Genomic DNA, 13,234 nt, shown 5'->3' with positions numbered 1-13,234 from the left:
GCTTCCTGTTTATATATGCCTCATTTTAATGAGTTAATATTATGTGCAATGATAATTTAAAATATGTTTTTATACATAAATTATTTTTAAAATATTTTTTAAAACTATTTCGTATCATCTGCAATAAACAGTAAATAATATGTCATAGCAAATTAAATTAGATAGTTATTTTACTATATTAGCAATAACTCCAGGGCCAGCTCGATCACAAAGCTATTAAAGCAATGATTTGGGGTCCAGCTTTTTGGGGCCTATATATATATATGGTTTAAAAAAATCTCATATACTACTAAATTTGAAAAAGAAATGGAATAGCTTTTAGTAATTACAATATCCTTTCTTACATGATTATCTATTTTATTATCTCATTTATATCCTGACGAATAACGTAAACCTACATTATTATTTCTATATTTACCTTTTAATTTTATTTTCACTATCTTTAGTGCCTTATAATTGAATATTCTAAAGTTTTCCAAACAGTCAAATCTTCTACATTATGTAAATTTTATTATTGTTTGTTTACAAAAATATATGTATTTATTTATTTTATGTGTGTTTATTTTTACTTATACCTAGGAATGTGTCTTTTGAGCTGAGAGTCTTTCGGAAATAGTATCTCTATCTCTATGAGGTAGTGATAAGGTTTGCGTACACCCTACCTTCCCCGATCCCACTTATGGGATCCCGCTGGGTATGTTGTTGTTGTTGTTTTGTTTACAAAAATGATTTTTCCTTTTGCTGTCTTCTTCCAATTTCAAGCAGGGCAACACATCAATACTATTTCAATATCATTATATCAACTTATAAAATTTAACGCAATATGATTTCCATATCATTATATCAAGTTCTCAAATTCTCAAGCTAGATTTTATTATTCTAACTTTATATTATATTTTTTTTATTAAAAATTTACATTATTTGCATTCTTACTTCATAAGGTTTGTGTAGATCCTACCCTCTCCAAATCTTACTCGTAGGATTACACTGAGTATGTTTTTTTTCAATTTATATATGTCAGCTATAAAAATAAAATAAAATTAAGGCTTCTTTAAAAATTAACTTTACGCCCTCAATCTTATTGAGACGGTCCTGAATAACTTAAATACTTATTTAAATAATTATGTATGCGTGTTATTAAAAAGTTTAAGATCCATGCATTAACTAACAGAGTAGAAAATATTATGGAGAAAATCTTGTTGGGAGCACCACTCCCGAATTAGTACTGTTATGAGCGATTCGAATTTAGTCGTGACTTCAATACAGATTTCGGACACTAGGTTAAAAAAACCCCAAAAAAGGAAAAAAAATATTTACGCAAATAAGTTACTTAAAATCTATGCATAGGACTACTAAGGTGAAAAGACAGGATGTATTTCGACGAAATGCTCTGAATTCTAGAAGGACTATAACAAAAAGGACGACAGACCCGCTCACAACATGAAAATGGATTAGAAATTTTTGACCAACCAGTTCAGGTCTAGTAATTACAAGTAAGTACAATTATTAAATATTTGTTGATAATATAGAAGCTGGCTGGAAGTTGGATCCTTGTGGGAAGACATGGGATTCATCCACCATTGAAAAGGATAGCTAACAAAAGGACCAAAGTAGCACATACATCACTTTGTTCCAAGCAGCAATCTTCAAACATATTTTATTAAATTTAGACGGGCGTTTGGCATGAAAACTATTTTTTCTTCACTATATTTGAAATTTTTAATTTTGGAATTAGAATCGTTTTTGCTCATATTTTTTTGGTAAGGAATATTTAAAATTTGAATATACTTTTTTAAAATATAATTTATATTCCTTAATTTTTAAAAACTAACAAAATCATCCAGTTTGACTAGATTATCTGAAAAATATAAGCAAATTTGTTTCAACGGAGTAGTATCTCAAAATAGATAGTCAAATAATGTAATAAATTAGATCACATATACGAACTACTAATACTATACAAGAAAATTACTTTATTTGAAATTTTTGAAGTTGAAATTAAAAATTAAGTTGTATTTAGTTATAGTTCTGCAGATAATATTTGATTTTTTGAATATATTTTTTTTAAAGCTCATAAAATATAATTTAAATGGAGTCATTTTCATAAAAATAAAAAATTAAGGTGAAATTTGAAGAAAAAGAATAGAGTGAATTTTTCAAGTTGTATTTAAAATGTTAATGGACAAACTAATCCTAAGGATTGTTTAGTTCAGAGATTAAATTATACAAGCACTATTTTTATAGTCGTGACAAAGGACCCCTTATTTTATTGTTTAGTGAAGCGATATGTATTTTGAGTGGCAGTTAGAATTTGGATTAGCGCAGGATGCTTCCTTTCTCCCTCCCGAGAAGGCTCGTAAGAAACCTCATATCTTCATTTCTGACTCTTTATAACACTCCTCCAAACACTCTTTTTTTCCACTCAATATTCTCTTAAAATTTGAACATCTATAGTTGACATTAATTAGTTTCTCCAACAAAAAATCTTTTGTTTGATTAGAAGAAGAAAAAAAATGGCTTCAGTACCACAAGAGACTTGTAGCTCACTTGATTCAATTAGGGAGCATCTTCTTGATGATGATGTAGCTTTTATGGAACATTACTGTTGTGAATCTATGGACCAGACTTGTTTCTCTTTTGAAACAACTCAAAGTTCAAATCTTGATGATATATCAAGCTTCTTAAGTACCACCTCAAAAACAGAGTTTGATAGTTTATTCGAGTTTGAGACAAAACCACATGTGTCAGATATTATTACTATGAACTCGAATCCTCCGAATCAAAGGAACTTCAAAGAACGCAAGCCTTCTCTTAACATTGCGATACCCATGAAGCCTGTTGTTCAGAAAGTGGAAGTTGACAGCGAGAAAAAGCATTACAGGGGAGTTAGGCAGAGACCATGGGGGAAGTTTGCGGCGGAGATTCGTGACCCGAACAGAAAGGGGTCTCGGGTTTGGTTAGGAACGTTCGACACGGCCGTGGATGCGGCCAAGGCATATGACAGGGCGGCGTTTAAACTTAGAGGCAGCAAAGCAATATTAAATTTCCCTCTTGAAGTAGCTAACTTTAAGCAACAGAATCATGATGTTGAGATTCCACAGCCAGTGAAGTCATCAGGCAGTAAAAGGGTGAGAGAAATAGAGGAATTAGTTATGAAGAAGGAAAGGAAAATAGAAGAAGAAAGAGCAGTCCCGCTGCCGGCGGCATCTCCATTAACACCGTCAAATTGGTCGAAGATTTGGGACAGTGGAGATGGAAAGGGCATTTTTGAGGTGCCGCCATTGTCTCCACATATGGTTCCCAGTTTGTGATGATATATAGTCAGCATTGGGTAGATGAAGGATAAATATATGGCACCTGACTGAAAAATGTCTGAGGTGATTTCTCAAAAAACAAAAAGGGAAATTTGGATTGAATAGGAAATGGAGAAGATGGTGGGTGTGTGTAAGGTCTTTGTTTTAGGTGAAAACGTCAGTCAGAAATCTGTTCGATTGGTTTATTCATTTGTATGTATGCGTGTATAAATTGATTGAAAGCATAGACCTAGTAAAGAGTCAGCAAGAACTATGTATGCGTGTATAAATTTATTACTCAACTCCTCCTGTTTATATTTATGTATTTTAATTATTTTTTTAAGGAAAATGTGACCATCTATATTTAGTAATTCTGTTTTTTTTAAGATCTTAATTTCCTTTTTATTTTACAAATATATATATGTGTATGTTGTTTGTTTTGTCACAACCAAAGGACAACGTCCCCGGCCAGAGATACGCCAAACCTTGCACCAGGGAGTTTTGGTGTAGTTAAGATGTCCCTAGGCAACTGGAGGGTTGGAGTGGTGATTAATTCAACGGGAGATATCTAGTATAACCGTTGTAGACTCACCGTCTGTTACAATATTAACAAATATTAAAACGGCTAGACTCACTCCTGCTACATCACTCTATTAGGTTGTTCACTGAAAAATAAGCAGATGCCTTCGTTTGTGAAAGCACATATTGTAGCTCGAATTGTAAGACATCTTTGCAATTGAACAATAACTAATGAATTGCTCAGGAAATTCATGGATAGATTCCAAACTAAAAGAATGTTGTTACCCAGGGTTTCAAATAATTGGGCCGTAATAACTTTCAGCGATAAGCCCACAACCTGAATATACAAATTATAGGTATTGAGAAAACACTACTAGGAAAATAAGGAATTAGTGATAGTGGAAATTACATAGCTAAAGAACAAAAATCTAATGCTAATACCACTTAGATATGGATTAGCGATGAATGGTAAGAAAATTCAATTAGCTAAAAGCTATTACCTACGAATTAACTAGAGATTACCTGTAAATTTCATAGCTAATTACATGTTTTCTAGCAGTGAAACTTATATGCCATTATCTCGATCGGTCATATTTCAAAGTATGATGGTAATATCATTGACTCATTGTCAATTAATTGCATCCATATAAATTTTACGAAATATTCCTTTGTTAAGTACTCCGACAAGTCAATAGAAAGCCAGAAACCACGTACATATATAAATTATGGTACATAATATCTAGTCATTGATATCTCATCAACTTACATTTTCTACTACTATGATTGCTTTAAATCTACATTTCAAATTTGTGGAATTCTTAATAATCTGTATAAGAGTAACCAATATATTCAATTTATTTAGGTAAGTATAATACGCAAAATTTCAAAGAGTTACGCATGTTTGAAAAGAAACTGTACAATTGTTTCGTTCATCTCTTTATCATTGACCACTTGCCCAAACAAATCTAACTATTCTTAGAATACTAATGTAACACCCCGAAAATTTCTACGCTAAGAAGCAAATCATTCTTTGTATGCGTATAGGCCTGAATCCAATAAATTCTAATTGTAATATAATTGGAATGACTGATTCTTTAGTGGTTGAAGTGTGTTTGATGTGAATTAGGGTCACAATAATCCTCTAGCACAACGTTGAGTTGAAAGCTTTCTTACCGATTGGGTTTCGATATAAGATTTTATCTAGGTCAACTTCAAATGATCATATCTCCTAAAATATAATGAATTAGGTGTCTCATTATTTATCAAATTAAAGGTCTTTGAGTCTTCTTTCCAATGCCATAAAATTTGCCTCATTTCGAGTCCGGAGTAAAACGTTATGATAATTTTACTAAAGGCTGTCAGATCATCAGAAGTTACGGGTCAACATTACGACTCGTAGAGCTTTGTACGAGTCGCAGAAATGAACCGTAGAACCTTTGAATACTTAAAAAAAATCAATCCTAGGGGTCTTTTCTACTAGTCTTGATTAAGACCTGTAGGAATTCGTGCGACTCGTAAAAAGGACCCGTAGAAACTCCAAATACTTAGAAAAAATTTCAAAAGTAAAGTCATTCCTACGAGTGATAATGACGACTCGTCAAAGAGTCTATGAGTCGTGGGAGAGATTCAGAGACTCAATTTTTTAGAGTTTGACAGGATGAGTGGATCCTACGACTCATCAAAGTTTCAACGAGTCGTAGAAACGACTCGTATACGACCAAAATCAGATTTTTATGAAGGATAGTTTGGTATTTTCCATCCTTTCCCAATCAAAACCTCGATGTTTTGGGACTATTTTGAGTCCTTTAACAGTACCCTATATGCCTAAGCCCTCATTAACACTTAGTTTATTTGAGAGCAAGGATTAGAGAAAAGAAAGAAGCTAGGGTTCAAACTTTCACTCCCACCTTCTAACTTTTGACTATTCTTTGATTTTCAGGTATGTAAGACTAACTAAAGCATGGTTTAAGTTCTTCCATGTTCCCTAAGTATATGATTGGTTGAGTAGTAAGTGATATAAGTCTCCTACTAATGAATCTTTGAAAGATCTCTTTAAATCCTAGTATATTTTTGCATAACTTTGCATAATTGATAGTTTTCATGAATTAAACACTTGAAATAAATGATTATATTTCTCCCTACATGAACCCTATTTGAGTATTAAATTTCAATATATTACACAATAATTAAGTCTAAAAATTTGATTGGTGAATGTTGAATGAGTATGAGTCGAACTTGTGTTGGATAGTAGAAGTCTAAATGATTGTTGATTTGAAGTTTTGATGAGTCATGAATGAGTCTTAAAAATAATGTGTAATTGAAAGAAGTGATGATTGAGTTGATTAGAGTCCAATGTGACTAGATGGACTGACTTGTATAAACTGATTGATTCGAGTCTTGTGAGCATATTGAGTCTTGGAAGGAGTATTGAGCTCCGAATTGGGTAAGCGTGTAGTTGCAACTCAAATCCCATGAACTATGTCGCTAGCGTAGGATGGAGGGTTAAACCTCTTAAGTCCCAAAACAATGGACTTTGATTGATTGTGGATCCAATGATAATGATTCGTAGGGCTGTTCAAAACCGTCCGCTACCGATAACTCAACTGCAAAATTGGCTTATTGGCTTATTGGTATTGGGTTATCGGATTAGTGGATGGGGAATGGATTTAAATTTTATAATTAATGGCTTATCAGTGTGGGGGATGGATTACTCAATTTTGTTATTGGGTAAACCGTTAATCCGTTAATAATTTATTATATTTTAATATATTTTAATATATTTTATCCCTAAACATATAAAATATGTATAATATTGATAATTTTTATTTGTAAACCTAAAATAAGGGTCAAGCCCATTTAACTAAACATGCCTAACCAATTTAATTAAATAGGCAGACCTATTTATATTTTTAAAGTGAAAACTATAAGGCAGAAGCCCTAAGCCCCTAAAGGCCTAAACTCTTCTACAGAGTTCTACAAACTTGTCTTCCATCTTCCGCCTCTTTAGTTTGGGTTTAGGCTTTAGCTACTTGTCTTCAACTCTTCTTCAACTCTTCTACAGAGCTTTAGGCCGCCGAATTTGCAGTAAAGCTTCTTCAACTCTTATACATCTGTAACTGTGAGGCTGCTTTCAAAACTGCAGTGCTTTCTTCTTGTTCTTTGTGTACTCTCGACTACTTATAATGCATGAAATAAGCAACCTTTTCTCAAAGCACTCTTAAAACTCTCATATGTTGATAGCAAAATGAAGTCAAAGGGTAGATCTACCATTGAGGTTGGAGCTGATGGAGTTGATGATATCTTTATGTAGTTGTAGAGATTGTTTAATTTTCACCTGTTTCTCCATGATGTGGGATGATTTTACTCATCAAAAATATGAACTTTCTCATCATGGTTTGTAGGCGTTTGGACATGAATGGTTTATATTTGGAAAAAAATGGTATTTGAAGTTAAGTTGAAAAAACGTCTACAAGTTAAAGTTATGTTTGAACATGAAAATAGTATATTTGAAGTTTTGTTAGTGAAAACTACTAAAACTATTACTTATCTGAAATGACCTTCAAACATTATTGTATAATTTTGAAACCAAAAACTATGGAGATCACATTAAGTAAATAAATAATTTTATTTTTCTCGCGGTAAAAAGATTGATGTTACATATTTTGTGTTTGTTAAAGCTTCATCTTTCTCTTCAATTCATTTTGGAAAAACATTTTTCTGTTGTGCTTTAATAGCTTGAGCCCTCGACTATCTATGAATACAGGGACGCAAATTCATTGACTCCTAATTTAGTGCAAGCTCTAGTGTGTCTTCAAGATTGGCTTCGAAGTGAAAAATTATAACAATCTGTTAGCGTTGAGGAAGATCTTGATAATCTCGAACAGCTTGAACAAGGTAATGATATTTTTTATTATATTTGTTGTATATTATTATTATACATGGTTTATACTTATTACATGACTCATTATGATAATTTTCTCTTCAGATTTAGCTAGCGCTGGAAAATACCCTACGCCTACTGTAGTTGACATATAAATATATATGTTCTCGTCGTTCTGGTCGAGTTCAGGTTCGCTGTCCAGAATCAGGTAATTTTCTCTTTATTTCAGCATTTTTGTTTGCTTTTAGTTATTGTTTTGTTCATTTGACAAGTGTTTGGCATTATCTGTTTCAATATAAATAATTAAACAGATACTTTCGTGAAGTTTTCTTCTTATTTTTAGCATTCTTTTATTTACAGTTTTATACGTTGTTCTTTATAGAATTTTTTTTAGCTCTAGTTGAATGGTATTTAATAGATGATAGATTATGGTGGGACTTTCAGATACTGCTAATCTGCTATGTTTGGGATTCTGCTACTTATATCGTTGCTATTCATCAATAGTTGTGTCTTCTAGGATGGACTCGAGGCTGAATAATTGTCATATTTAAGCAGCTTACATGTTATATTTTTGCCAAAATTTACTGTATTTGAGTCTTTGATGTTTATTGCATTTCTGGGCTTATCATTTTGAGCATGCTGCAATTATTTGTTTGAATGATCATGGTAATTTACAATGTATCTTTCTCTTAAATTCCATTTGAGCCAGATTTAAACTCTAAATCATTTGGTATAAATATCCAGATTATTGTCGATCATTTGATTTCTATTTAAACTGCTTCAAAGATTATTGTCCAGATTTAAACTACTTCAAAGATGTTTTTGTTTAGCTGATATATCACATAATTATTGGTTTCGTTCCTCCATATTTGGTTGCAGTTGAATGAGATACAGGAGCTGAAGCCTGAAGGTGTGATGCAAGCTGGAATAAATATATAGTACAGTAGATTTAAATATCGAGTTTCTCTATCTCTCTCTCACTCCCTGTGTGTGCGCATACATGCTTGTCTCTTTAATATGATTTGTATTCATTTGTTGAATGCAGGAGAACTAAAGAAGAATGTGCTTCCACAAGAAAAGAAAGACGAGCAAAAAGCTGTTTGAGTTGATTTTGATAAGTAATGGAGTTGCAGTTGCTTTTATATGTTAGTAGTTTTATGACTTAGGTTGTCTTCAATGCATTTCTGATGAAAATTTCCAATACATAATGATATTTTGCACCACTTCAGGAGCAAGAGACTGTCAAGTTGTGTAGTGTCAACTGTGAACTCTTCTTTAATCTTGACTGACATGGACTGGTGGCTGATCTGTAGGCCTGTATATTGTGAATATATTGTGAAAGTATGAAGTTTAAGTGACTGTAACCTGTAGGCCTATATATTGTTGTTAATCTGTTCACAACTTCACATATGACATTGATTATCTGCTTACCTAAATTACATTGTGCATGCTTGTTGTGAAGGGGAATTGAAGTAAGTGGCAGAAATTTTACATGTTATCATACCACCGATACACCGCCCGATAATCGTCCGATAATTGTTAATCCGATACCAATCCAACCGATATCTTATAGGTTAGCTAGCGGATTAGTACTTTTAAAAATTGATAACCGTTAAGTCAAACCGTTAAGTATAATAATCCATCCAATCTGCCCGATAAGCACCCCTAATGATTCGTCCCTTACCCTGACAAAATATTAGATGAGTGTAGCAACGACACCACTTCGTTGTACATCACCGGCTCATAGGTGATGATTGTCGGTTAAAGAAACTCTCAAATTAGAATATGATCTTGCATGATAAGATTGTTTGATTGAGATTGTAGATGATTGAGTCAATTTGAGAAATATTTGCTAAATTCTAAATTTTTGCATATCCTTTGAGTTGGTTGATGAGCTTGAGGTAAGTGTTATTTATTGTTTCTCCTTCCTACCATTTTACATACTCGTACATTCCATGTAATGATGCCATTTGGTCTGCATCATTTCATGATGCAGACACATGTGTTAGATATTCTTAACAGACGCATCGTTGAAGATCATTTCTACTCTCAGATTTGGTGAGTCCTCCTTTCATTCGGAGGCACTCTAGATTAGTTATCTTTTCTTTGAGTATTGCTTTTTGGGTAGCCATGGACTTGTCATTGGCACCTTCTGGATAGTATTAGAGGCTTTATAGACAGATAGTGACAGTGTTAAGTCATTGTTTTGGTTTTCAAAACTATTCTTTGATGTGGAGTTGAGTTGGAATTTGGTTAAATATGTTATTATTTGATGAGTTGTTATTTGGTTTGCCCACACGATTGTCTCCCTTTTTTATCATTAAAGTCTTCCGATGAACGAATGAATGTGTGATTGGACCAAGTGGTTCACGTGAGGACCGGCAATGGTCTTCGAATGCCGGCCATGCCTAGGGTACCATCTCGAGACGTGACAAATAATAAAAAGAAAATTTAACCAAATAGGTTTTGATGAAGATATATATATTTTGTAAGTAATAGACATCAATCTTTACTAAAATGTAGTGGTGGTAATTAAATTAATAGTTATTATATGACAATTGGATTCTTTTCATACCATGGGATATGAATGGAGAATTACTTTTCTTGTATTAGTCTAGCATTTTGAATTATCGAAATTAAGGTGAATAAATTAAACAGTTAGGATAATTTCAAAAAGGAATGACTAGTCAAAAAGATATGAAAGCAATATTCAAGTTTAGTGACCAATGATGTAATTCATAATAGTGATCTAATCATAAAATGGGACGAAAAAAATTAGATTGTTAAGTAGAAGAAACTATCTAATTTTTTAAACAGTTTCGGAGATGATTCCCTTGGCTTACTGAAACAGTATACTAAAATTTGGCAATATCATTTTTCTATACTAGAAAAAAGAAACAATCAGTTACATACATGGGTTCATCCCAATCCAAAAGTTTTAACTTGAATTATGTATATTCATTTAAAAAAAATCGAGTTTAACCTATAATATTTAAATCTTAGACTGCCTCTGCCTAGGGATTATGAGGTAGAAGTTGCATGCTTCTTCCATTAAGTTGTTTTTAATTGTCAAGTTCTCATATGCAAAACGATCAGAGGAGATTCAAATATATAGTTCTTCTTCAAGGAAGACTTTTCTCTAGGAGAAATAATATTCTTATGTGTTTGTAGTGATCATATTTTTAATACACGTGATCGATCAATCAATTGCAAGATTAAGTTATTCGTGTATAGGTAGAGGGAAGGGGAGAAGGAATAAATACTTATAATTTTTAAAATATATTTATTATTGCTATGTTATTTATTTTGTAACTTTAAATATGCTATAATTTTGTGCCTATAAAATATTTTTAATAGCAATATAATAGGATATATTATGAAATAAGAAAAGATTTTGAAATTTGATTTGGACCCTATACCTAATTAATGAAGAGATAATATTCAAATCAAGAGAAAAAAATTCCCAATAGCAACTATGGGTAGTTTCCTAGGTCTTCCACTCAGTGGCGGAACCAGGAATTTTATGAAGGGGGTTCAGCATTTTATTACCTAAAATCAGGAAAAAAAAATGTGCTTATTTGGATTCGAACCCCGCGAGCTAAGACAAGCTAAGGCAAAATATTGAACCCCTTTGCCACTGAGCTAGTCCCTTGGCTTATGTTCAGGGGGTTCAGTGTTAAATATATACTCATAAATTAAAAAAATTATCTTATATATACAGTGTAATTTTTTAACGAAGAGGGTTCATCCGAACCCTTGGATATCACGTGGGTCCGCCCCTGCTTCCACTGTTGCAATTTTCCCATTTTCCCTCAGCTATGGCTGGACACACTAACGTATGCTAGCTAAACTGCATTGAGAGCATGGAGAGTGGGAAAAAAAATATTACAAAAATCGTTATTAGTATAATTTGTGTAGACAAATTTATTTATTCTTTTTCGTGATAACATTAGTGAGGAAAAAAATGTGATGGCATTGAATTGCGCATGCACTCCCAAGTCACACGCTCTTATAATATATAAATGTACCTTTTAGTTTGGCTTCTTTATATTTTTTTAATTTTGATTGTGCATAAATAAATACTTAAATTTATATAAAAATAAATAAATAGATGTACATAATGTCTTATATAACATAATACATGTAGAACGTCATGTATGACATATGTGTCTAGTAATTTAATTTTATATAAAATTAAATATTTACGTGTGTACACTCAAAATTAAAGAATATAAAATATCAAATATGATCAAACTAAAAAAACATGTATTATACATAGGAAGCTAGCCTCACTAGTTGATCAATTCTTTTTCCATGTGCAACATACTGATTTATACTCTGTTACTTGGGGCTTGAAATTAAAAGAGACTTTTGAGTTATCTATTTGAGAATTTAGGACACAAGTTTTAAAAATTAGGTAAAAGGATTCTTCATTAATTATTGATAATGACACATATTTTAAGAACCCACAAGTTTTTTAAATTTACAAAAGACCCCCTTTCTTTTTTTTTCTGCCCCTCAGCCCCATCCTCCCCAAACCTCCCCTCCTCCACGTCATCATCGTCTCCAAACAACTAGCAGATGTTTAAATATTTGCCTAAACAACTAACAAATATTTTCATATCTCGATCTCCAAAATAATTAGCAAATATTTTCATATTTCTCCAAACAACTAGCTAATATTTAAAATATTCTCATTGTTTTAACTAAAGAATCATAAAAAACACCTAAACAATTTAGGGTTGTTTAAATATCTTCTGGTTGTTTGAACTAAACAACTTTTGATTGTTTAAATAATTTTTGATTGTTTAAACAACTTCTGTTGTTTGAACTAAACAACTTAGGGTTATTTAAATAACATCTCTTGGTTGCTTGAACAACTCATGTTTATATAAACAACATATCCTCTCTTCTCTTCTCTTTTCATCAATTTTTTTTTATAATTTTCACAATCAAATCGGAATGAAAAAATTGGGTAAAAGAAAAGAAAGGAGAGGAGAACAGATAAAATCGAATAAAGGAGAAAGAATTGAAAAAAGAAAAGAGAAGAGAAGAGAGGAGAACAAAGAAAATGAATAAAGGAGAAAGAATTAGAGAAAAGAAAAGAGAAGAGAGGAGAACAAAGAAAAGCGTTTAAAAAAATGGGGGGATTGAATGAAATTTAGGGTTTTATTAAAAACTTTTGATCTTTTAATTTTTATCCTAAACTTTTAAATATTCTAATTCAACCACATCTCTTCATAATTAACTCCTAATTAAATCTTTATTACAAAAAAAAAAAAATAGAAATTCCTCATCCTTCATCCCACTCTCAAATATCCCTTTTACCTCATTTTTCCAAGTTCCACTTTGGTACTCAACCTTATGAATAAAATAGAGAGTATGACAAGTAAATTAGAAGAGGAATTAACGTTAGAACTCATAAGCCAACACCTCCTCGGAGGCTCCTCCATCAACACCCTTCATTTCTCTACCCTTCCCCACGACTACGCCCCATTACCCCTTTTTACCGACTTCCAGACCAACCCCAATATCATTCTAA

At 32.1% G+C, this 13,234-nt stretch overlaps 1 protein-coding gene across 1 annotated transcript; it reads left to right on the top strand.

Moving 5' to 3' along the window:
• The first annotated feature begins 2,322 nt into the window (after nucleotides 1–2,322).
• On the top strand, nucleotides 2,323–3,654 carry LOC129894941 (ethylene-responsive transcription factor 5-like). The gene has a single exon (XM_055970537.1). It carries the CDS (start codon nucleotides 2,514–2,516, stop codon nucleotides 3,309–3,311), a length of 798 nt encoding a protein of 265 aa, XP_055826512.1. The 5' UTR covers nucleotides 2,323–2,513; the 3' UTR covers nucleotides 3,312–3,654.
• Nucleotides 3,655–13,234: the final 9,580 nt, after the last annotated feature.

The sequence above is a fragment of the Solanum dulcamara genome, chromosome 7 (assembly GCF_947179165.1).
Source record: "Solanum dulcamara chromosome 7, daSolDulc1.2, whole genome shotgun sequence".
Classification (NCBI taxonomy): Eukaryota; Viridiplantae; Streptophyta; class Magnoliopsida; order Solanales; family Solanaceae; genus Solanum; species Solanum dulcamara.
The sequence above is the reverse complement of the archived record's forward strand: the minus strand, read 5'-3'. Positions and strand labels throughout refer to the sequence as shown.

Excerpts from the sequence above, each read along its gene's own strand:
- LOC129894941 (XM_055970537.1), top strand. The coding sequence starts at position 2,514 with ATGGCTTCAGTACCACAAGAGACTTGTAGCTCACTTGATTCAATTAGG.